This window comes from Drosophila takahashii, chromosome X, assembly GCF_030179915.1.
Source record: "Drosophila takahashii strain IR98-3 E-12201 chromosome X, DtakHiC1v2, whole genome shotgun sequence".
Lineage (NCBI taxonomy): Eukaryota > Metazoa > Arthropoda > Insecta > Diptera > Drosophilidae > Drosophila > Drosophila takahashii.
Genome location: NC_091683.1, coordinates 18,185,027 through 18,211,474, shown reverse-complemented (window position 1 = coordinate 18,211,474; position 26,448 = coordinate 18,185,027). Strand labels below are relative to the sequence as shown.

General features: G+C 38.7%; 2 protein-coding genes across 6 annotated transcripts in view; both read right to left on the bottom strand.

The window, feature by feature from the left end:
- Positions 1 to 832: 832 nt before the first annotated feature.
- On the bottom strand, positions 833 to 6,460 carry LOC108060928 (pyruvate dehydrogenase phosphatase regulatory subunit, mitochondrial). The gene is made up of 6 exons (XM_017146875.3): positions 4,768 to 6,460; positions 3,379 to 3,676; positions 3,105 to 3,318; positions 2,487 to 2,640; positions 2,308 to 2,423; positions 833 to 2,245 (listed from the first exon to the last, which is right to left on the bottom strand). Exons 1-6 carry the CDS (start codon positions 6,311 to 6,313, stop codon positions 1,760 to 1,762), a joined length of 2,814 nt encoding a protein of 937 aa, XP_017002364.2. The 5' UTR covers positions 6,314 to 6,460; the 3' UTR covers positions 833 to 1,759.
- A 3,062-nt stretch (positions 6,461 to 9,522) lies between these two features.
- The window catches only part of norpA (no receptor potential A), a 48,856-nt gene continuing 31,930 nt past the window's right edge, over positions 9,523 to 26,448 (bottom strand). For 3 of the 5 annotated variants that reach the window (XM_044396195.2, XM_070218151.1, XM_017146810.3), the window contains 11 exons: positions 23,878 to 24,024; positions 23,157 to 23,236; positions 19,795 to 20,031; positions 19,553 to 19,719; positions 18,922 to 19,226; positions 17,829 to 17,993; positions 17,399 to 17,759; positions 15,393 to 16,656; positions 14,645 to 14,801; positions 14,488 to 14,577; positions 9,523 to 13,030 (listed from right to left, as the gene is read on the bottom strand). In XM_044396195.2, coding sequence (XP_044252130.1) covers positions 12,962 to 13,030; positions 14,488 to 14,577; positions 14,645 to 14,801; positions 15,393 to 16,656; positions 17,399 to 17,759; positions 17,829 to 17,993; positions 18,922 to 19,226; positions 19,553 to 19,719; positions 19,795 to 20,031; positions 23,157 to 23,236; positions 23,878 to 24,024 — 3,042 coding nt within the window. In that variant the 3' untranslated portion in view covers positions 9,523 to 12,961. Of the gene's footprint in view, positions 13,031 to 14,487; positions 14,578 to 14,644; positions 14,802 to 15,392; positions 16,657 to 17,398; positions 17,760 to 17,828; positions 17,994 to 18,921; positions 19,227 to 19,552; positions 19,720 to 19,794; positions 20,032 to 22,692; positions 22,773 to 23,156; positions 23,237 to 23,877; positions 24,025 to 26,448 lie in introns of all 5 variants that reach the window. The other 2 variants (XM_044396196.2, XM_070218152.1) reach the window with 2 other exon arrangements.

The window sequence follows — 26,448 nt, the reverse complement described above, 5'->3', positions numbered from 1 at the left end:
AAAAATGGGCATAAATTACACGACCCGAAGGAGGAGCCACCACCAGACAGTGAGTACTTTTGGGGGACTTGAGGGGGCGTGGTGGGGGTCTAAAAATTGATCATTTCTGGCTGGGATGCGGATGATGAAGAGCTGGCTAGCTGGATGGCTGGCGCCATTGGAGTGCGGCGTTGCCACTTGAATATTTGATTTAACAAATGCTCATTTGTAAAACGGCTCCCCAATCCTCAATCCTCAATCCCCATCCCCAAACCTCGCAAAATTCAAATGGGCCCAGCCAAAAGACGGACCAACAAAATGGTCCAAAGACGACGGCTCTCGAGTCTCAGATCAGAGCCCCAAACTTTTGCTCAACTGGCTGGCAACAATAATAATGTCACGTTTATCGTGTGCAGCTAATTACTAACAAAAAGATAGTTTGTAATCCGGAGAACGGAGAACTTGGCCAGAAGAGTTAGCCAAGCGTGGCCAAAAGTGCCTCCAGGACAAAAAGGGGGGTGATGAGGGGTCTTTGGGGATGGAACAACAGACACCGACCGACCAACCGACCGACCACCGGTAGCCTGTAATCTCTACTCTGTATTTTTGGGGAAGCAAACTTTGCTAGCAAAGCAAAAGCAAAAGCAAGCCAGCCAGTCGTCGAAACTTGGCCAAAACATGTGCTGCAATCTTGGGAGCAGAGTTTTCTGGGCATTAGCACACGCCTGCCTGAATGTCTTGGCCAAAAAGCGAAAAGCCAGCCAAATTCCAAGCGAAAAACCAACACACCCCGAGCAAATGAACAGCTGCTCGAACTTTTTGGCAGCTCTGGGGGATCAACATCTTATGAAGCTTCTGTAAAGAGTATATGTATTTGTATAAATATAGTACAATATGATTTATATAATATGGGGTGTGGTTTATACGGTCGCACACCATAATTTACAAAGTCAATCGTCTGGGTTAGTACAAAAAATCAATCAAAACTGTCTGAAAAACTGCTCAAAAACGTTTCCTATATTTCGCTTATCTAAATTTGAATTAATTAAATTTATTTCATTTATTTTTTTTGTATTCCCAACTAGTTGCCTTGGCTAAATGAAGCTAAGCCAGCTTTGAGCAAATATTTTAACATTTTTGTGCCGTTTCTTTTAACAATGTGCAAAACAACTCTCAATTATTCCAATATCACGGAAGATTCTTAGACATACACCGTATTTAAAGCCTATTTCTATATGTTTAATTGACACGACGCCTGACGGACGAACAAAACCAAAAATCAAAAGATATAACAAGTTGTAAAATGAACTTTCTTGGGCTTTTTTTATATACCCATCATTTCGATGTCTAAGTCAAGGCGTTCATATTTTATAGTAATCGAATTATCAGTATTTCTTTCCATTTATAAAACGATTAAATTTTACAGATTTTTTCATTGGTAAACCAGCATAGATATACTCCTTCTAATGAACATGAAACAAGAAATCCAGCCTTGTTTTTATACATCTTTGAGTTCTACTGGATTTTAGGGTCAAATGCTGATTTAAAAGTTATCTTATTGGCTAGCTAAGCTAGTCTGCCTCACATTCACTAGAAAGAGTATATGGTGATTCCCTTTTTGGTTGCTACTAACCATTTGCCTATCTCATAATCGCTCGATTCCCTCCTATCGTACTAAATCGAATAATATCGCTTTGCTTTTGAGACTCTCGAGTTGAACTAGAAATGAACGATGCCAGATGGCAGATGATATTGATCCGGAGTCCGGCTCCTTTGCTGCCTACAACAATCCGTGCCCGTCCGTTGGCGTTCCGGTGCCCTTGACCGTGGTCAAACCGCCGAAGGACAGGAGATCCGCCTGGTCCGGCTTGTCGCGCGTGGCATGGTAGGCCTCGCGCTCGCGATCCGGGAACTTGGTGGGCAGATTGGGCGAGTGCAGATTGACCTTGGCCTCGAACCGCACGCCGGCCACCTCCACCTCGTAGTGGCCGGAGAGCACGTACTCGTTGGTCACCGCCAGCTCGCGTCCCGCGTCGTCGAAGTTGCGAACGAAGCCGAGGCAGACCTGCTTCTCGAACGTATAGCCATAGCCGGTGGTGGTGGTCATGCCCACGTACACGCCGTCGCGGTAGATGGGCTCGCCGCCCCAGCACCACATGTCCACCTCGTGGTCGTGGTCGTTCAGCAGCAGCTGCACATACATCCGCTTGACGCCCTCCTCGCGCTGTTTCAGCAGCGCCTGGCGGCCAATGAAGTCGATGGGTTTCTGTAAGGACAATATATATTCGTTATTTCTTGGAGTTTCTCTCACTGGCCAACTTAACCCACATTGAACTTGACGCGCCAACTGCGTCCGCACTCCAGCGGCGTGGTAAAGGTGTCCAAATCCTGGCCCCAAAAGGCATAGAACTTCTCGATGCGCAGGGCACGGGTGGCGTAGTAGCCTAAAATGGGCAGAGATCGTTTTCAAAAGAATGAAGGTGGAAACTGAGTAGCTATTTGCTTGCCTGCATGCTGTATGTTGAACTTCTGGCCCGCCTGGTAGAGTCGCGAGTACACATGCAGGGCGTATTCGTTGGGGATGTAGAGGACGTAGCCCAGTTCGCCCGTGTGGGTGATGTTCAGCACGCGGATTCCATCGGCCAGGCCCACGTCCAGTTCCTGGAAAATAATTTATAAATAATTTGATTTAAATTTATAAATAATTTCAAGAATGAGGGAGGTTTAAAATACTAATGCAATATTTTTTAAAGATTTTCTATTATATTTTCCCTATCTAAAATCATTTTAAAATAATTTCAAATAATCTATGAATGTTACAGTGTTTTGGTGATTGGTCCTGTATCAACTATGTTTATAATTCAGTTATACAGATCCAGTTACTACATCAATGTTGCAAAAATATCTAAATAGTTATTCGCGATTTTAATATTTACATCTTTGGCTTACAACGATATGCTGAAAGTATATAATTTCGAATTTATTTATCAATCATTTGTTAGTCCGGAGTGTTTTAGGTGCTGGTTTCAAAAAAGCACTAGAGCATTTCGGACTTATAAATTATTGCTAACTGACAACTAAGAAGATTGCTATCTATCCTAGAATAAAATCTTTAGAACAATCACCTTGTACGTAAAGAAGGGGAAGCTCTTGGGCGTGAGATCGGTGTCGGTGAGCTCGGAGAGCAGGATGCGCGAGTAGGGACCCAGGATGCAGATGGCCGTGTACATCGAGGTCACATCCGCCACGTTCACCTTGGCCCTCAGGTGGCCGGGCATGTGCTTGCGGATCCAGCACATGGAGCGCGTCTGCTGGATGGTGGGTGCAATCATCATGTAGCTGAGGAGCAGAGAAGGTCAATAAACCGAACAGGAGGATTGGAATTGTAACTACACTCACTGTCGCTCGGAGAGTCGGGCCAACGAGCAGTCGTTCTCGTAGCCCCCGTTGGGATTCTGCATGCCCGTGTGAATGATGGAGCCCACGGCCACGTCCACGTCGTTGGAGCAGAGGTACTGCAGCAGCTCCACCACCTCGTTGCCCTTCGACCAGAAGTCGTACTTGGTGAAGGAGCTGTAGTCCGCGATGCCGATGCGCTCCCGGCAGGCTCGATACTCGGAGGCCACGTGATCGAACCAAGGGGGCTTGCCAAAGGTCCGGGTTTGGGCAATCCGGAAGCGCGGCAGCCCAAATTCATCTGAAATGTGGTATGAAAGCGGAGGGGAATTAGTACTTATATAAATGTTACAATGTTTTAGTGACTGGTTCAGTATCAACTATGTTTCTAATTCAGTTGTACTTTTCCAGTTCCTAGATCAATGTCACTAAAATATCTAAATAGTTATCCGCGATTTTTGTATTTACATCTTTTGATTTTAACGACATGCTCCAATGATTTAATAGTTTGCGCCATATTAAATGTTAATTTATATTCATTTTATGACTCGAACTATTGAATTAATGCTGGCATACTATCATCCCAAGTTCAAACTTAACTTATCAATTAGTAAATAATCTCACTTTAACCAGTATTTTGTGTATTTTTATGATTGTTACAATGTTTTAGTAATTGGTCCAGTATCAACTATGTTTCTAATTCAGTTGTACTTTTCCAGTTCCTAGATCAATGTCAAGAAAATATCTAAAAAGTTATTCGCGATTTTTGTATATACATCTTGTGATTTTAACGACTTGCTCCCATGATTTAATAGTTTGTGCCATATTAAATGTTATTTTACATTCATTTTATGACTCGAACTATTGAATTAATGCTGGCATACTATCGTCATTAAGTTCAGACTCAACTTATCAATAGTTTGTAGGTTCGAGGGATGCTAAGTGCTTGTTTCAAAAGTGCACTAGTGTGTTTCGGACTTATAAATTATTGCTAACAGACAAGCGGGCTTTAATCATAAATCATCCCATACCTAAGCCTTCAATGACTTAATAAACCGAAATGTATTCTATGTGATTATTTATAATTCATAATACGTTTCGGTTTTTTAAATTACTGGTGGCTTTAATAATTAACTTAGTGACGAGTTATCTATTAAAGGAAATTTCCAATCATTTAATAGTCCGATTCGTTCTTAGTGCTTATTTTGAAAATGCAGTAGTGCGTTTCGGATTATTCAATTATTGCTAACAAACGTCGAGAGATCTTGTGCTTAAAACGATGTGTAATATTAAGAGATCCTTTTCTAGCTTGAACCGGACATGAAGCTTGTTTTTAAAAACGCACATGTTCGATTCAGGCTACAAAACGATTCTGCACAGTCAACTACGCACCCTGCTTGTCCTGCTGGTCGAAGTAGTTGGGTCGCTCGTAGCCCATCGACTGGCCGAAGACGGCGCCCGCCTCCTTGAGCTGCGGATAGATGGGCGACATACGCAGGTTCCTGCCCGTCTGGAACTCCTCGAAGGGGTAGTTGATCTCGAAGTGCTTGCCGGGCGCCTCCTTGCAGCGATCCCGCAGGAACTTGCGGTTGTTGTGCAGCCCCAGGAAGCGGCTGATGTCCAGGATGTGCAGGTCGAGATAGGTGGAGCCCCGGGTGATCAAATCGGTGAGCACGCGTCCAATGCCGCCGGATGCGGACACGCCCATCGTCTTGTTGCCGGCGGCCACATAGTAGTTCTGGATCTCCGGCGCCTCCCCCAGAATCCACTTGCAGTCGGGCGAGAAGACCTGCAGCGAGTTGGTGAGCCTGTCCAGCTTGGCCCCCCTGAAGGCGGGCACCCGCAGCAGCAGGGCGTCGAGCAGCTCGTGGAAGTGATCCCAGTCGGGCGGATGCTGGCGCGCCGCCTGCGACAGCGGAATCACCCCGTCCTCGTAGACCATCTTGGCCTCGCGCTCGAAGCCGCCGGCGAGGATGTGGCCCTCGCACTCGCGGAAGAAGATGCGTCCGTCGAAGTCCCGGACGAAGGGCGTGTCGGGATCGAGTCCCTCGATGGGCTGCGTGTGCAGATAGTGGTGCTCCACCGCCTTCAGCGGCACCTTCACCACCGGCTTGCTCAGCGTGCCCACCTCCCTAGCCCAGAAGCCCGTGCAGTTGACAAAGTACTCGCACTCCACGTCCCCGGCCGTCGTCTCCACGCCGCGCACCTTGCCGTGCTCGCTGTGGATCCGCTTGATGGCGCAGTGCTCCACAATCCGGACGCCCAGACGCTCCGCCTCGGTCATGTAGGCCTGGCAGACTAGCTGCGGATCGCACACCCCATCCTCGGGTATCCACAGGCCGCCCTCGATGCCGTCGAGCGAGAGGAGCTCACAGTGCTGGGCGCACTGCTCCGGGGAGAGGATCTCGCAGCGCATTCCCCAGGCGAGAGCCTGCGACTTCATGCGATTGAAGGCGGTCATGCGGTCCCAGCTGCGGGCCAGGTTGAGGCTGCCCACTGGCCGCCAGCCTGTGGGCAGACCGCTCTCCGCCAGCCGCTTGATCAGGTCAATGGAGTACTCGGCCAGCTTGAGTTCCGTGTAGCTGGGCTCGAAGCGCCCCGCCAGGCCGCAGGCCGTCCAGGGCAGCTCGCCGCCCACGCGGTCCTGCTCCACGAGCAGCGTCTCGCCGCCCCAGCCACTCAGGCCCAAGTGATAGGCCACCGAGGCGCCAGTGATGCCGCCGCCGCAGATGACCACCCGGGCTTTGGGCGGCAATTGGCCCGCCAGCTCCTCGCTGAGATCCGCCGCCTGCTGCGGCTGGAACTTCCGCTTGCGCAGCACCTGCTCGTCCACCTGACCGCCGCCACCGCCGCCGCTGGCCAACAGACGCACTGCGTCCGGAAATCCCGGCGAGCAGCGCCTGGGAAGTCCCGTCGAGCGCTGCAGCAGTTTCCACATCTTGTCCAACCGGCGCAACAGTATCACAACCTCATGGAACACACCTGATCCTCTGCAGGTCGCCGGGAATCGGAATAAGCACTATAATTGGTAGTTTACCACTTGGTAAATTGGATCTTCTTCAATAATATTGCGGCCTATCGGAAGTCGATACCAGGCGGGTCAGCTGTGCAGCAATCGATTACGGGTGAGCGATATCGAACATTAGCGGGGACACATACCATTGGCGGAAAAATGAAACTCAATTTAAATCTTCACTAGAAGTACCCATTGATTTGTTCTTTTGCATTCCGCTAATTAATTAATTATTCAACAAAAAACAGTGATTTATTCTTGGTTTTTAATCGATAAATATTTATTAATTGACCAAACACCACGATTTAATAATAACAATATACCAAAATCTTTTATAATAAAAGATAATACAAAATGTGAAGTGCTATAAAATAATATTTTTAAAATAAAAATGAAAAGCAACCAAACATACAAATTCATTAGTGTTAACTGGTATATTCTTAAAAGATTTGTGTTTTAATCAAAATCTTTTGACTATTTACCATAAAACAAGATTGAATACCTTCTGCCCTAAATCATAATCAAATAAATTCTATATGAAATATATAAAAAGAAAATTAGTGAACCAAAAATTTTTTAATCTAAACCATTATATAATAAAAACTTTAAAAATCACTTGTGAATTGTTAATCATTGGCCTTTTAATTTTCCTTAAAAAAATTAAAGATCAATGATTTTCAAATCACGATTGCATTTAACAACAATGATACAACATGATACAACTTTTTTGTCAATTTTTAAACGATTGTGTTTTAATTTATAATCATACAAAAATCGTCTATAATAAAAGATAACAAAATGTGAATATATATAAAATGTTTTAAATAAAAATTAAAGGCATACATTACAAACAGATTCATTAGTGTTTACTGGCCAGTTCTTAAAATATTTTTGCTTTATTCAAAATATTTTGACGATTGGCCATAAAACAAGATTGAATACCGTCTGCCTTGTTTTAAAATTAAATAGGTTCTATTTAAAAAGCAATAACATTAAAACTGACTTACATGGCTATATCGACAAGTCTATTGATTCTTATTAAGAATATATACACCTATGTATATAGATTATATGGTCAGAAATTAATAAGACGCTAAAAAATTTATTCTTGGTTTTTGGACAATTTGAAAATAAATTTTTATTTAAAATTTTTTTCTTATTGTGCAACGACCACGATTTAAATACCTTCTAAAATAACAAAAAATACAACAGTGTTGTAAATGACTAAAAAATGGTATTTTTTAAAATAAAACTTTATAACATGAATTACGAACAAATTGAGTGAGTTTTGACGATTTTTCACAACAATCATGTTTTCATGTTGAATATATATTCTGAAACAAATCGAAATCAGAGTTATCATAAATATTTAAAAAAATATATGAAATAAAGAAGACATTAAATCATTTACTCTTGGTTTTTGGACAATTTGAAAACAATTGTGTTTTAATTTCAAATTATTTTCTAATTGTCCAAAGACCACGATTAAATACCTATTAAAAAACAAAAAATAAAAAAGTGTTGTGCCTTCTTCCTTAAATCATAAAATAAATAAAAGTGTAGTGTATTACTATTAAAAAAGATATTTAAAAAAAAACATTCTTGGTTTGAGATCAATTTGTAAATGATTTTGTTTTTTATAATCATTTACTTATGGATCACAGACCACGATTGAATAACTTCAGCTAATAAAAGTGTAAGAGTGCAGTGTTAAGTGTGTGTGCTAAATTACTAACAGTCAAATCGTATTTTAGTGTACTAATGGAATATGATTAAACATTATATCTTGTGTTGTTTTAAGTAATTAATCTACTTCCGAATCCGTCTAACAAAAACACAAGAGACGTCGTCACATCATTCATGTCTTACAGAGAATTGTCTTTAGAATGTTTTTATATTTTTCATTATAAGGACTATTCTCTGTAAAACAAGTTTGTATTATTTCTGCAACATATGAAATTATTAAATCGAAATAAATTTATGATCATTCATGTCTTCGAAATGTAGACAGCAGCATTTTTTTATAAATAAATCTGTTGTCTATATTTCTGAAACAAGATGATATTTTTCAACAATCAGTAGATTACCGAAATCATATAAATATATAAAATATAAATAACTTTCGAATTCATCCACCAAAAACACAAGATTCGTCTTTTCATCATTCATGTTTTACGGATGATATTCACTAGAATGTTTTTATTCTTCATTCTATGGATTATTCTCTGTAAAACAAGGTTGTATTATTTCTGCAACATATGAAATTAAATCGAATTAAATTTATAATCATTCATGTCTTCGAAATGTAGACAGCAGCATTTTTTTTATAAATAAATCTGTTGTCTATATTTCTGACACGCGATGGTATTTTTCAACAATCAATAGATTACCAAAATCATTATATAAATAGTAAATATATAATTAACTTTCATCAAAAACACAAGATGCGTCTTTTTATCATTCATGTCTTACGATTGATATTCATTAGAATGTTTTTATTCTTCATTCTAGTGTTTAATCTCCGTGAAACAAGTTTGTTATATTTCTGCAATAGATGACTTATTAGATCGAATTAAATGTGAAATCATTCATGTCTTGGAAATGTAGACAACAGCATTTTTTTTATAAATAAATCTGCTGTCTATATTCTCTGAAACAAGATGGTATTTTTCAACAATCAATAGATTACCAAAATCATAATATAAATATTGAAAATATAATTAACTTCCGAATCCATCCATTAAAAACACAAGATTCGTCTTTTCATCATTCATGTCTTACGGATGATTTCCATTAGAATGTTTTTATTCTTCATTCTAAGGGTTATTCTCCGTGAAACAAGTTTGTTATATTTCTGCAATAGATGACTTATTAGATCGAATTAAATGTGAAATCATACATGTCTTTGAAATGTAGACAGCAGCATTTTTTTTATAAATAAATCTGCCGTCTATATTTTCTGAAACAAGATGGTATTTTTCAACAATCAATAGATTACCCAAATCATAATATAAATATTAAATAAATAATTAACTTCCGAATCCATGGTTATTTTGTGCTAAAATTGTGAAAAATTAAAAAATTATAATATAAAACAGTTAACTTCCAAATCCACCCAACAAAACACAAGGGGGTGTTTTCATTTGAAGATTTATTTCCAATAACCACCAAAACACCCAGTAACTTCTTAGTTGTTATATCTTTTGTTTTTTTTTTTACAATTTCTGACGCAACCCGAAGACTTTTCGTATTGAGTTGTATTTAGTGTTTATTAACTAGTATGCTTATGTTTCTCGGTGTTCGTTCCATAAAATCAACAAACACATTCAGACCGAAATCATAGCAATCGAGAATCCAAATCCTTCAAACCGTGTCTGTATATATTGGATATATAATGCGTAGTGTGTGAGGTTGCTCTAACATTTATGTTTCATTTGGTATCGTTTCTCGCGAAAGTTCGCTATATCCCAACACTTGGTAGGATCCATTACAACTAAACTAATTTTTACAGGGCCGAATTGTCGGATTCATATATAGCACATATCTCGGGGACGCGGTGATATAAGACTAAAACTGAATCCATAAAATAATTGCCCTTGTCGAGGGAGCTTAGTGCTGGCCACAAATAATGGCTAACAATAGTGGTGAGTGGGCCAAAAGAAAAAATGAAAGCAAGGAGTAAGCAAAATCAATGGAAAACCTCTACAATCGCTTTGGAATACAATTTATTGCAATTGAAGTTACGCACAAACGGCAATTGTAATAATAATCATAATAAGGACAATAATGGTAATAATAATAATAAGGATAGTAATGGTAATCATAATAGTTTAATATATAGTTTATAGTTTATAATCATAAGTTCATACGCAGCATTTTTAATATAAGTTAATTTCATCGACCATCTCGCGACCTCTTTAAACTATTGATATAACTCTTATGTTCTCGTAATCATATTTATACAGAAGTCGCTTTTATTCTGCTCACAAAAACATAATCAATAAATACGTAGATAGTAGATACAATTACGAGTTATCTCGCTACTGGCTATCGCTATTCATAATCATTATCTGGGGTTTTGCTCTCGCAGATGTACAAACTAGATCAATGTGGCCCCAAGTGTGTGGGTTACATCGCCGTGCATATCCTGTAACAGTTTCGCTCTAGCGATTCTTCATAGACTACAACTTATTTAGATTTAAAAAAAAAAAACAAACACAAACAAAATTGACACATTTTCCAAGTGTAGACATCCATGCAATTGGCGGGGTAAAACAGTTGTTCAAATTGACCTCATATAATGCAGGGTGGTAACTATTTTTTATTTGACAATATTCATATTGATCGGATTGATTTAACAAAAGTTATTGAGGCTTTTTAATGTAACATTTAAAGGTAAAGATGGTATAGGTCCTACAAAAAAAACCTATTAGGTTTGGATTAAAATGAGGAAAATTCGCAAGCTTTTTCCCAAGAAAGTTTTTACCCGCGCCAATATTATGTGGACCTTTGGTACGTTTTTTCGTTTTCGGGTTGTGGGTGTGCCAGAATTGAGGGCTTTTCGACTAAGAGGCTAGGCCTCTATCTAATGTATACATTATACATGCGAGTAAATAAATTAATTGCGATTTCAGTTAGACAATGTTCATTTCACTTTCCTCCTTTTTTTTTGGTTAACATTGGGATTGGCACATTATATTACATATCATACAAAGCTTCGCATTCGTTTTTCTTCGTTCAACCTTCAACTCGTGCCCTTAGAAAAAAAAACAGTGTTGGGTAAGGCGAAAGTATTGGGGGTTAAAATAGTTGGGATTCGCTTTTCTTCGCTTTCGTGTAATTTAATGTAACCGCTTATCACATTCATAAAACTTGATCAATTCTCTAAATACATAGTCGTAGGCGTAGGTTAAATATAGTACATCATTTAGTACAGTTACCTTGTATGAGTTAACTAAATGTTTTCGTTTCGTTAATAGCACAGTGTAAACGCTTCTTCTCTTCGATCTTTAGGGCACATATTCAAGTTTAAATTCAATTTAAAAATTCAAGGGAAATTATAATTTGATGTGGAGTTTTTTTCTTTGCCTTTTTTTTATAATTTAGTTTTCTATATTTGCGGTTTTTCATTATTAAGTTTTTTTTTAATTTTTTTTGGTTGGTATTTTTGCAACAACTACAATACATGCAAACAGCAAATTTCGAGTGCAACATAAACGGTCTTGACAGTTCAAACAGAATCTATCTGAAGTTCTTGTTTGTTTCTCTTACTTTGGTATAATATTCACTAGATCTATGTATGTATGTTATCGTGTTTCTGTGTATATATATATATTTTCCTTGGCTACTTTTTCTGGTAGTCAAAATCGCAAAATCTTTATCTCGTTCTGGTAAAAATTTGAAATAAAATCGAAACTAATACAGAGCGGATAAAAGTTCACATTTCATGTAAAGTTAAACCAATTTGTTTTTGGTATTTTCAGCTCAAGAATAATTCATATTTTTCAGTGTTTTGTGTGTCTGTGTGTATATATAACTGCCGGTAGGGGTGTTTCATTGTTTGAATTACACATTTAATACTTAGGTTTTATAACATTTACTTTAAAAACTATTTGCATCGTTTTCTCTTGTTCATGACTGAATGCTGTTTTTGGGTTTCATATATGTTTTTCGAGCATTTAAGGGATGTTTCCTTAATTTTCGCAAAATAAATGCTTTTAGAAAAAAAAAGACGTCCTACAACCGATCTATATATACCGAAATATATAGATCTGTCTGGTTTCTTGGGTGTTTTGTTAATTGTGGGCTTCTTGGATTACTTTACTGATTAATGGTTTCGGCTTACTGGTTAGTTAGTTGGCTAAGCTATTAGGTGGAGAATCGGAAACTCATTTAAGTAGTTCACTTGAAACGTACGGTTATTGGGGCCGGGGATGTTGGGTTGGTGTTATGTATACATATATGTATGATTGGCTAGAGTGCGTTTCACCGCCAGAATAACTGCAATGTAGTCGTTAAGGCCCTGAAACGCACTGTTCCTGTGGTCTAAACTTATCGGTGTACCGTTGTTACTGTGTTGTTAGCACAAAATACCCTTAACGATTTTTGGTATTCTTTTTAATCTTAGGTTTTTCTTTTTTCAAAATAAATTACAATGGATTCGAGAGGGCAAAGTCCCCGTAAAATACACACATTACTGTGTGGCCTTCTAATTAACTCCTTTCGATTTCGTCTTCATCTTCTTCTTCTTCATCAGAATCTTAAATAAATATAAAGCACAAAGTGTTGACTTTCCAGTTTTTGAATTCTAGTTGATAAGTATATAAGCTTATGCTTCCTGCATAAAACATATACGTAAATGTTTTTAAGTAAAGTTAATCCCTTATAGATGCGGGCGAGTGTATGTGTGTTTGTGTTTTGGAGTGATGAGTGTGTAAATACAGTATATAAAGAAGTATATATGTTAGCATCTTCGTCTTGATCAGCATTCTTTCATGGATTTCTCTAGTTTTTTTTAGTATTATTTTTTGGTATCGCGGTGCTCTTCCTCTTTTGACCTTCGACCTGTGGGTCTTAGGCATAAAACTCCGTTTTTCCTTGCGTCTTATAGGCCTCCTCCTCGATTTTGTACATGTCCATTAGCTTTTTTTTGAAGCGGCAGTTGGATTTTGGATGACAGACGGCAGCGTGTGAGACAGCAAATACAAAACATTTTGCAAAGTAAACAAATTGTGTGGTTTTTGGTGGTTTAAATGGCACAGAAAGAGACAGAGCGTGGGCATGTGTACGTGTGTCGGAAAGAGAGAGGGAGAGAGAACGAGAGAGAGAGAAAGAAAGAGCAAGAGAAAATATATAATTTTGTTTAGTTTTTCTCGGTTATATTTTTATAGCATTTTTGGTTTAGGGCGACACAGCAAACGATAAATGACAAGGCGTTAGGGGGCGTGGTTGGTTGGATTTTTAGAGACAGAGACAGTTTTAGAGAGTGAAAGAGAGAGAGAATATTTATATCCATAAAGTAGTTCGATAGTAGAGCTGCGAGCTTGGGATCGAGGGAGTTATGGGAATCAAGCCAAGAACTAATTGTTATTAACACATATAGAGGTGAAAAGGGGGACATTCTGAGATAGAGGGTTAAAGGACACAGTGAGTTCGACACAGAGCACACAAAAAATCATTTTAAAAGCACATAAAAGCATTTAAAAGCGGAACATTTAAAGCCAAATAAAATATCAAATGAATATCAATGTGGAAACTATTAAAACATTTTTAATCGGCTTTAAGGGAACTTTTTCAATAAGATAATTTAAATTAACCTTAATATGATAGTTTAAAAATTTTTAAAACGTATAAAATTCTATATTTGAGTTTAAGTTCTGTTCTTTTTCAAAGTAACACTAGTGTTTTTAATTTAATTATTTCACTTTTTAATAATTTTTGCTAAATAAAAAAAAAAGTTATTCCACATTGAAGTTCATACCAAAGGGCGCAAAGCAAAATGAAGGGGCGACTTCAAACTAAAACGCGTTCCTCTACAAGATCGCAAAACAGTGCTCAAAACCATTGACACTAGTCGAAAACAAGGGAAAAGTAGAGCACACGATGGATCAACGAAATGAACAAGTACCGATAAATATATATAATACATATATAGGAAATAGTAGATAATTACATCTTAGCAGTTAGTGTGAAAGATTAGCAGCTACTGACTGATCGATTACTTTTCAGGTTAGTACGGATGGGTACGGTTAGGTTGGGTTTTTGTTCGTGATCGGTTATTGTTTATCGGTTATCGGAAGATGCATCCCCACGACACTCTCTATCTATCTCTGTCTCTCTCTCACACACACTCTATCGATTGATAAGATTTGATAAGGGGTTACAGCCACTACGATCGTATCTGGGATGCATATCTTCGCTTTGCTTTCGGTTAAGTTCTTTTTTTCAGCTTTGTTCATGTTTCATTTTGCGTTTCAGTTATCGGTTATATCGTTTATCGTTTACGGTTTATCGCTCTCTAGCTATACGGGTGTGGTTGTCTAAAGTACAGTCTCAATACTGGTTATAGTGTCGGTCTGGGGCCGAGTTTCGCTCAGTACCTTTTGCACGTCGGTACTGAATTCCTCGACCTGTTTCGAGTGCGCCAGCTTCAGCTTCTCCATGGCGCGGCCCTGTTTAACGCCGATTTGCTGTGAAAGATTGTATATATGATATAGATTACTTTCGATTTTGCACTTCGAATGGCACTGAACCCACCTTCTTCTCCTCCATGAAGCGCTTCACGTTGTTCTGACGCTTCTCGCGAAGCCGACGATCCTTCTCGTTCTTAGTCTTCAGGGTCTTGTCGTTCTGCACCTCCTTGGCGGTGTCCGCCGACATCTTAGCCTGCTTGGCATTTAGATCCTTGATGTCCCTGCGGTGAAATAGAACACAAGTGGGTTAGTAGGATTTCTAACCGATTTAAAGGCAAGATTTACTAAATATATAATATAAAATAAAATAAATAAAATAAACAAAATAAATAAAATAAATAAAATAAATAAAATAAATAAAATAAATAAAATAAATAAAATAAATAAAATAAATAAAATAAATAAAATAAATAAAATAAATAAAATAAATAAAATAAATAAAATAAATAAAATAAATAAAATAAATAAAATAAATAAAATAAATAAAATAAATAAAATAAATAAAATAAATAAAATAAATAAAATAAATAAAATAAATAAAATAAATAAAATAAATAAAATAAATAAAATAAATAAAATAAATAAAATAAATAAAATAAATAAAATAAATAAAATAAATAAAATAAATAAAATAAATAAAATAAATAAAATAAATAAAATAAATAAAATAAATAAAATAAATAAAATAAATAAAATAAATAAAATAAATAAAATAAATAAAATAAATAAAATAAATAAAATAAATAAAATAAATAAAATAAATAAAATAAATAAAATAAATAAAATAAATAAAATAAATAAATAAATATCACCTGGCATGGCGATCCTCCAGCTGCTTGATCTGCGCCGCCTGAACGGTGAGCATCAGCGCCTTCATGGCGTCCTGCGAGTCCTGGACGTGCTGGCGCAGCATGTCCCACTCCTCCTTGCGGTGGCGGGCGATCATGTCGGTCCACTGTTTGGTCTGGTCATTGATCGAGTTCTTGATGGTGGCATCGTTGCGAATGTCGTCTTTGCTCTTGCCCTTGATCAGCTTGTCGATGGCCGCATTCTGGGTCTTCTGCACCGAGGTGCGCTCCTTGGCGTGCTTCTTACGCAGCGTATCCAGTTCCTTGATCTGCTTCTTGCCCACCTTCTGGAAGCCCTTCTCCTGGCGCAACGACTCCAGCGTGACGGGCTCAAAGACCAGCGGCGGCTCCTTCTTCTCCTCCTCCTTGGCCTTGCCGGCATCGCGGGCGGCACCGCCGCTCTGCTCCTCGATGCCCAGGGCCTTCATCTGTTCGTTCTGCTGCTTGGCGGCGCCGGCAAATCCTCGCGGATCCGACAGCATGGCCATGAAGTCCTCAAAGCCATCAGGTACGTAGATCTTCAGCTCGATATTCACAAACAACATGGGCAGCGACATGGGGAAGTTGGCCTCCGTGCGCAGGGACACATGGCGATAGCCAGCCTGCAGGCCGTCCAGCGGCAGGATTCGCTGTCCCAGGATCTTGCCGCTCTCCTCATAGACGCCGAACCTCAGCACCGCCAAGTCGGGCAGCACCACCTTGCGGAACACGAAGGGGTCCTCGTTGTAGACCGGATTGAGTCCATTGTTGGCCACCAGCCGGGTGCGGAACTCCTTCTTCACCGTGTCCGAGGGCAGGCCGAACATGTCCACCTCCACGTAGGTGCCCACCTTCTTGTCGGACAAGAACTGGCCGGCTATCACCTTCACGGAGCACTGGGCCGCAATCACACCGTCCACCGGCGCATCGGCGAACGGATCGAAGTCCTTATCGGCTCGCCGCATGAAGTCGGGCTTCAGCAGATAGCCACAGCCGCCGTTGTACTCGAACTTGCCCTGGTTGAGCTGCATGGGCAGGTCGGAGCTCTGGAAGTTGAGCGAGACCATCTGGCAGCCGGCGTTCCAGAACACCTGCGGCATGTAGTTCGAGGAGTCCGCCCGTGTGCCCTTCGGATAGATTCGCGACATCTGGCGCTTGTTGTAATTGACAAAGTCGATGGAGCTCTGCTTCAGGTAGTTCATGCCCGCCGATTCCGCAAACGAGGACATGTTGTGGGCAATGTTCTTCTCTGTGGGGGGAGTATACAAAATAAATATATGAGTAAGTTGAAGGATATTATATTAAAATAAAATATAATAATATTAAAACTAATTTTGTAATCAGAGAAAGAAAGTGTTTAAATATTCTCTGAAAAACAAATATAGATCATCTTGCCCTGGTATATTCATTTTACGTTTAAAAATCTTTAATACCTAAAAATGAATACCAAAATCTTTAATTAATTTTATAATTATTATCATCATCTCTATAAAAAGTAAATAATAAATATGGAACGCCTTATCCTTATTCTTTAACTGTTTTTCTAATTAACATCACCATCTCTATAGAAAGTGAATAAAAAGTATATAAATTCATTTTATGTTTAAATATCAATAAATCTACCAATATATTCTTTAACTAATTTTGTTATTATTATCATCATTTCTATTGAAATTCAAATATAAAGCTTGATTGGTTTATCTACTAACAGTCCAATACAAAGTTAACATAACATAACTGATTAGGAATCTAAAAATATGGCAATCCTTAAGATTTAACCCATAGAAATTTATTTTTAGAAATTTCCTCTGAAAACTAACAAGTATATTGTAGACTAATGTGAATAGAGTTCTATTCAACTGGTGGGCATGGTAGCAAAATGTTATTTCTATTATCCAACAAAAGTCTCTGCATATCAATAACCACTCAATGCTTAAGTTCCCCCCTCGATGGGAATCTAAAAATAGGTCAAAGGCATAATGGCCCCTCACCGATTGCCTTGTCGAAGCCCTGGAACTTGATGGGCTGCGCATAATTGACCATGGATGAGAGCCACGGGTGCACGTTGGTGGTGGAGCCACTGTAGTTGGCCGCGGCGGCCTCGGCCTCTCCGCCCCCCTCGGCGGCGCCCTCGGCGGCGGCGGCTGCTTCCGGGGCAGGAGCGGGGGCGGCGGCTGCCTCCGGCGGCTTGCCCGCACTGGCGTCCTCCTCCGGATCGTCGTCCGTCTTCAGCTCGCCCTTGAGCCACAGCTCCAGCTCGACCTTCTCCACCTCCGGCTTCATTCGCTTGTTCTTGATGAGGATCTTCTTCTTCAGCTTGCAGGGCGGCGGCAGCGGTAGTCCCGGATCCAGCTGTATGTATATATATAAGTATTGGAATCAGAGATATGGTACAGAGCGAGTTGAAGGTTTATAGGTTACCGGGTGATCTGACAGCGGCTCCTTCAGCAACAGGTCGCCGAAGAAGTCATCACAGTATTTGGCCAACTTGTATTGCTGGGCGCGGTTGCAGTGGTTCTCGAAGGACAGGATCACCGGATACTCGGACGACACAAAAGCGCAGTCCGCAATCGCCTGGATGCAGTCCTGCAATAAATATTGAAACGAAATATTGTAATTAAATTTTTAGATAATAAACAAATAAATAAGTATATAAATAAATATGTTTAAATTGACAGAGATATAATTTAAGAAATATTTAGATATTTTTAAGGACTTCTTATAAAGAGTTTATTGAATTATTTGTTATCTTCTAAGTACCCTAATTATTTTCAACATTGTATTTTCCCGTAATTTAATTACAAATGCACTATATTTTTAAACAGCACGAATTACAAACAAAATAAAAATTAATTCATTTAATAAAAAATTAAATAAATATTTTAGGAGCATGTCCTAAACCGAATATTTATTGACTTATTTGTTTACATATAAGTACCCTAACTATTTACAATTCTTTTTATATTTTTACCAAATTAAATCACAATCGCATTCTCTTTTCATATAAAAACGAATTAGAAACGAAATAAAGACTATTTTGTAAATTACTGAAACTGGGACAAATTCAAATTGCACATTGCCTTCAAACATTTTAGTTAATACAACCGAAAATTATTCTCTGAGCTATAATTAAAGCAAATTTGTATGTAATTTGTTTACCACCCCAGAGTTTCCAAACAATGCATCCATTTTCCCCCGGACATTCTGTATACATTAGATGCACGAAGCTGATTTGCTTTGACAATTAAGATTACCGACATTACATGCACAAAGTTTAATGTTTCAATTAAAAGCTTATTTTAGTTGGTAAATGCGAACATGTTCATTTATCAAGTACTGGAATTTTGTAAAATGTGGGTTAACACATTAGGAAAATAAATAGAATTCCATTGACATATGGCAATTGAATTGGGATACATGTAAAGTAGTTAAATTAAATCTGATTGTGATTATGAATAAAATGATTTGCTAATTTTCTCCGCCTAACAAATTTCCAGTTAACTAAAGAACCCACCTTGAAGAGGATTTCCGTGCAGTAGGCGTGGCCGTGGGTGACGATCGGCTCCTCATCCTCCCCCTTTCCGTTCCAGCAGTCCAGCTCCACACACCGACAGCCCGCCAAAAGAGTCTGGCGGTACATCTCGACGGAACTCTTGCCGCCGATCTGTCGACCCGATAGATAGGTATTATGCGAGCTGTTTATATAGTAATGGGCCAGGGGCTGATCCATCTCCATGTAGAAGTCCAGTCGGTCCAAAAACACCGGTGCATTCTCGTCGGACATCAGGTAGCGCTTGAATCCATCCAGCGACATTTGATCTAAAACGAAACATTTTAATTAATAAACATTTTCAGCGAATATTAATCACATTGAATCCCCAACATGGGGCTATTTTTAAAAATTGTTTATCCATTTTGCTAAAAGTTCATATCAAATTACATAACTTTTCTAATTGGATAGAGCGCAATAAAGTTTCATCAGCATAAGCCAAACTTTCTAAATTAGTTCTAGCCCACCTAAGCTCGTTATTATAGTATTAAGTGTATTGAATTTCCACGAATTATAACCAACAAACGTTAAATTTAGTTTTTGGTAGAACTAGTTGAATATTTTTTTTTATTTTTTCTTAGTTAAGAATTCTTACTATTCTTCTTCTTTTCCTCCTCCAGTTCGTAGTCGTTGATGATCTCCGTGCAGCGTTTCTCCTCATAGAGAGGATACAGGATCTCGTTCATCCGAGGATCACGCTGTTTGTCGTTCATGAACTGTATAAATTGCTCCAGACTGATGAAGTCCTGCTTGCCCTTGGTACTGAAAGGATACACAAGATGGTTATTAATTTATATATAATTTATTATTGTATTTATATATGGTATTTATACTTACATGGAGGTGAAGAGCTCCTCGATGTCGTTGCGGGGACAGACCTTGTGGTACAGGGCGTAGAACTTGTCGAAGGTGAACTGCTCCTTGGTCATCGTGGCGTTCTTGTCGTCCGGCAGACCGGCGTCCTTGATGCACGTGTACACCAGCTTCTCCGTTTTGCCGGAGGCGAAGGTCTTGGCCAGCGTTTTCACCGGAATTTTGCCGCTCTTCTCCACGCAGTAACTCAATCGCATCCAACTATTTTTGGGTTACAGAATTCGAAAAGAGAGGGTCGTGTCAGTAATAATTGCACATTTTTTCCCCGGAATGAAACTGAGACATTTTTTTCGTGGTGTTTGGATAATGCAATTAAAAGGACAATAGCAAGAGCATCAATTTGGTAGAATAATAATAAAAATCGAACAACATGGAAAATAATACTTACTTACCTGGATTTAGTATGTTTTTAATTAAATCTGAATTTAATTACAATTTATATACATGAATTAATATTATTTATGTTTGCCTTTGACCATCCGCTCCATAAATTAAATTACAAATTCACCTAAAAGCCGTAGGTATAAATTGAAATTAAAATTTCCCATTAGCAAAAGGAAATTGCCATGAAATTGCCTTGAAACTATGTCAAAAGGTCCTTTCCCTATTCCATTTTCCCTTAACGACTGTTTAGTGAACTAAGCTGACCGGTAATCGAATCAAATATTGATTAGCAATCAAGTTCAGGCGATCCATTACGCAGATGATTAACGACCTGCACCGAATACGGAACCCATAACTAATTGAATCGAAATCGAGGGCCTCCTCTCTCACTTGTGGCCACTTTGCATTGGATCCGTGGGAAATAGTTTCAGTTTCGGTTTCGGGTCAAGTAATTGCGAAACCCGTATGCGCCGAATGACGCATAAATAATGCAATCAGGAACAAATTGCAAACTAGGACAACTAATTTACAATACAAACATGCAACTGCTACCGTACTACCGTGCCACGCCCACTCACGTTCCTATAACCACTTCCGCCTCCCATTTGGCCAAGGTGTTGGCTACGTCGGTGGTTAACACGGTTGTTCGTTGAATGCACTTTGCAACTTTTTGCACCACCCACCCCAGAGCACTACTAAAACATTGGGACACTGAGAGAAAATATTACTAGAAAACTTAATTTAAAAAAATTTGATAACAGTACTATGTTTTTTTCTAATTATAAAATTCTTTGTATGCTTTAACATTTTTAAAATAATCTTAGCTCAATAAATAAAAATATTTAATAAAGTATATTTATTTATTTTTAACTTATTAATTTAAGTATTATAATTATTAAAGTTTAAGTTTCAATGTTATATCATGGAAAAGTTAAGATATCCCTAATTTCGTATCGTAATTTCTCGGTGCACATCGGCGGGTGTGTGATCCCGGATGCAACACACCCATTCCCCATAAACACACCCATTAAACCCCCCAAAAACACACTCAACTGGGCAGAGAGTTCACCGCAAGGCAACGCATATCCAATGAACCGCTGTTCGGTCGCCGCCTTTCATCTGGCCCACGGACATCGACCATCCACCATCGACCATTCACCATGGAATGCATTCGTTTCACTTGTCTTTTGGCAGGGAATCGAGCAAACTTTTGGGCGGTTTAACCCAATTTCGAATGACGAGGCTGGAATTTGTATTGCAGCGACCAATAAATTTAGGCCCAGACTTTAAAAAATGAAAACGAAACATGGAAACTCAGAGCAAATCTAGCTGGAAATAAAGCCAGCAAGAAAGTCTTCAAAGGGGATTATAGATTTGTATATAATTTAAATAAAGCTTTGGAAAAATCAAAACCTAAATCCATTCATTTATATAGAGTACCCAACTATTTTTCTAATAAACCTAAATATTTATTTTCCACATTGCCGGATGTGAATGCAAGTTTTGCTTTATCCTGATATTGCATCCCAAATTTCTTTGTGAATAATGATTGCTTTTATTTTCGCTGTTTATGTTATGACACTCATAATTTCCTTATTTTTCAAGTTGTGCTTCGCATAAGGCAGGAAGCCCTTTGACCAAACACACACTACTACTACACCGCACCCACTCCTGGAATTTTTCACGATGGCTTCGGTGGGAAAAAGAACAGCAGCAGCAGCAGGCCAACCCAACTTTTCTTTTTACCCAGTCCCCCATTTTGTGTGGGACAGGAAATGCAAATAAAATGAATTTATTTTGTGCTAAAAGTGAAGCGAAGCCATGAACGCTCCATGGAACAGAACACAGCAGTGGAAAATCAACAACTATGGAATTGGGCGGAATAGAAAGTCGAGTCCCTTGGCCAGGGATCGAATTGCAGCTGGGAGCTGGGAACTGGGTTCCGAAGGTAGGAATTCTCGGAATTGCGTAATCAGCAATCAGGAAATTAATAACGACAGAACGCGAGTAATTGACCCGAAAAGTCGTCCAGTCCAGTCCAGCATTTGATTAAATGTGGGGTAAACAAGTTTAATGGATGGAATTTCAGGTTTTGTGATATACTACACAGTTGCAACGGGGAGTCCAATTAGTCACTTCTTGCAGTCGAAATTGATTAGGAACTAAAGCTTTAAAGTGATGGTAGTTACATAATTAATGAATGCATTAAAGACTCTACTTACCGATTTAGGAAACGTGTGCTTTTTATTTTTATTTAAACCTCTAAACAAGCTGTTTTACTTAAGACTGTATGACACTAGACAACAACAAAATATACAAAATATTGTAAGTAGAGAACAGATCTAAATAAGTCAGAGTATTTCATCTTGTTTACTTGCTTTTTTTCAGATAATTTTTTTTTAAAATAAATTATCTAGTGTCATACAGCCATAAAGGACAAAGACATGGGTTGAATTCTTTTAGTGTGACCGTACTTACTGCTTCATCAGGTTGACGCGCGGGCACACATTTGTGGCGCGATTGTTATGCGTGATGAGACGCAAGTTCTTTTGCCAGCTCTGTGCGAGTGAGATAAATATATGCGTAGAGAGAGAGAAAGAGTAGATAATCGTAAAGGACAACGACATAAACAACAACAACGATAACAGTAACAGTAACGAGTAGAAGAAGAAGAAGAAAAAGAACAGCATGCAGAACAGAGAGAACGGAACAATCGATGCAATTATGTACACAGTGTAATCGAGTGAGGTGCAGCAAGTGGAATTAATGTGGCAAGGCGAAAGGACATGGGACATGGAACATGGGACATGGGACAGAGGACATGGGATACAGGATACAGGACAAAGGGAAGAGCCGAGGCCGTTTGCAAAAAAAGTGAATAAAGACAGAGCAAGTGCAGTGGGTGGTAAGGGGTGAGGTAAGTAGTGAACACGCCCACTTACTGTTTCCGCAGACACATCATGGGGCAGATATTGTTCGCTTTGACATTATGGGTGATTTTTCGTATGCCATCTAGCCAGATCTAAAAGAAGAGAGAGTCGATAGAAGGATTGTGTGTTTTCGGTGAGTGATTTTAGTTTCAGTGTAATTTTTAGCATTAAGGCGGACCTTATTTTTCATCATTTCAACTGAATAAAAAAATTGTATAATTTTAAATTTGTGATTACAAGATCAACATATTAATCAATATGTAACCACTCTGCGTATGAGTAATAAAAATATATTTGAATCACAGCTTACTAATATTCAAGATATATGTTTTTAAATAACGTGTAACTTAAAATTAAATAAAATAAAACCATCTTCCATTACTTTGTGATTACAGGATCAAAATATTAATGAAGATGTACCACTCTGCGTATGAGTAATAAAATATGTGAATCACAACTTACAAACATTGAAGATATATGTTATTAAATAACGTGTAATTTTTTTTATTTTCAGTTTATCTATATTAATTTTCTTTTTTAATATTTATAATCACTGAAATCTAAAATGCCACCTTTGCTTTAAGTAGGTAAGTCGGATAAATGAAATGCAGGATTCAGTTGCGATAGGGATATGTAAAGTACGGATATTTCTTATAGGCCGGATCCCGATCACTGCAGCCCATCACTTCCGCTTCCGGTCACTGTTACACGCCTCGACTTGACCTTGACTCACCTTGGCTGTTGCCGCATCTGGACAAATAACATGGTGATATGTTATATTGATATAGTCCGTGTTCGAGCAGATCGTCAGGGACCGCTTATCCAGTTCCGGTATGTTGGTTCCGTTCTTCTTCGTCACCTTATCGAGTATCTTTGGATCCTGGCGGGAAGGGAAATGCAAATAATATTCATTAGTTTATTCATTAGCTGCCGCCTTACATTTGAGCCCCCCCATCGCCAGCCATTTGACTGCAATTTGGCGCATCTCGGCAGTATTCAGTGTTCTGTATCGCACAACATTAATCTCCAGTCGCATCATTAATCAAGGCTTGCACAGAACATTTATCAACATTTGTGCAGCATTCGCGGAGCCAAACAAATATATTTTCATTCTATTTTCCCTTTTGGCCGTCAGCAACAATTAAATGTTGTGTACTTTTCTCGACGCTACCCTCTCCTGCTAGCTACTAGCTTCAATTTTGGCCAGCATTTCAATTTAATTGCTGCCCAGTCCAATGAAATGCAATTACGCAACTTTCGGAGCGCGAAAAAAGTATGCTACGGTTGTATCATTTTTCCCTTGCCCCAAAAAGAGTCTCAAAATTGAATAGAAAATGTTGAACAGGGAACTCTGAGGAAGTAGCTCTGGTTGGAAATATTTTTAAAAAATAAATGTAACTAAAAATCCCAAATGTCCTACATAAAGTTTTTATATTAAGCAAATATATTTTAATATAATTTGTAGGGTTATGACATGCAGTCTAATTTTCCACCCTACACAGCTGATTTTGCCAGCTTTGCCTCCACTTAAAAGGAGAAACCTGTTGTTTACCGCCTTAAATGCTGTTTCAAAGTCTTCCACTTAAACGGTGAATTTCTTAAAGGAAATTGAATTATGCAGAGACCCCATTGAGGATTTTTCCTCACCTCCAAAACACACACACACACACACACAGAAGGGCACAATAGCTCAATCAGTTCAAGTGCAATTTGTGAGTAAAGTCGGGGGAAGAAAGCAGCAGCAGCAGACTTTCGAGTGCTAAATAAGTCAGCCCTCCCCGATTTATCCCCCAGTCGCTTCTTTGAACCAAATAAAGTGAAAGCAAATGTTATAAAAGTTTTGTTCCCTTATTCTTTCTTTCATTTTATATATATTTTCCTTCGTTTTTCCTTATATTTCTTTCTTATATTTTTTTTTGTGAGCCACTCGCTTTGTTACGTTTGCAGAGCTTCGGCTTCAGATTCAGCTTCGTGCATTATTGAAAAGCGCCAGCAAACTAAAAGCCAGGAAAAGTCGGGGGCAATAACGAAAAAACTGCAACCAAGCTCAAATTTTCGTTTTCAATATTTCTTTTCGGTTGTGTGTGTGTTACTCTCTTTCTTTTTGCCGACTTTTTTCTGCGGTTTTCCTCTGCCAAACGAAGCAACTTTTAATGGTTCATTGTGCAAGGCTTTTCGGGAGGCACTCTGTCTCTTTCGGAGCCAATATACCCGTCTCTTTTATGCCCTAAAGCCGCACACTTTCCCCTCCCCCTCCCTCTCTTTCATTTATTTCACTGTGTGTGTCGCTCACTGATTTAATATTGATGACCAAACATTTCAAGTGATGGCAGAGCACTAAACGCACACAAACACACTCACACACACGAGGTGCACACACCCTGACAAATCACACGCATACACAGAGAAAAAATAAAAGGTAATCATTTAGAAAAGGCATTAAATTGCAATAATTAGAAAAAAAAACTTACTTGCCAGTGTGACCTTAAGCTAAAATTACTTTAATTGGGATGTTGGCCACACTTTGTTGTTTGTTTTTGAAAAGAAAATTTACATAGCTGAGATAAATAATAAACAAAGAAGAAAGATTATCCTAACTTTTAAAACGGTATTTGCTAACGCCTTTAGTTGTGAAATCATTTTTTTATTAAAAATACAAATTATTTTTTAATTTTTGCAGTGTACAAAACACTCACACCCTGTCCATTTTTTTTCGCTCTGTTGAAAACTTTTTGCATTTTGTGTCTGTTGCTTTTACTCAGCTGGCGTTTTCTTTTTGCCCATCTCATTTGTGGTCAACATTTTTGGCACACAAGACGCACACACAACTGTGATCATTATGCGAATTTCTTGCAACTTCTGCTCTTTGGTGTTTATTTTGCATTTTAATTGAATTCGTTAAAGGGTTAAGGGTTAAGCTGACAGAAAACTGACCAAGTTGTTCCTCGTTCAAGTTCTAAACAAATAAATGTCAGACTCTGTCAAAAAATATTAAGTCTTCTTTCACACTTTTTGAAGACAATTTGGAGGTTACGTTTGTTTCTACAAAAATTCCTGTCAATGACGTACTTCACTTTTTCGTATCATCATTTTGGCTACTTTTTAGTTCCAAGTTCTTAAGATATTTTTCAGCTGCACTCACTTTTTGGGGCCCTGCTGGCTGCTGACTTAAGCCGCTTCCAGGGCAACCTGTTCACGATTGAATGGAGCATTTCCGACCACCGCACCTGGCTGCCACTTAGTAGTCCCCTCTACTTCCCTTCCACCCACTACTTATTTTCATTTTCCCTTAGATGCACCTGTA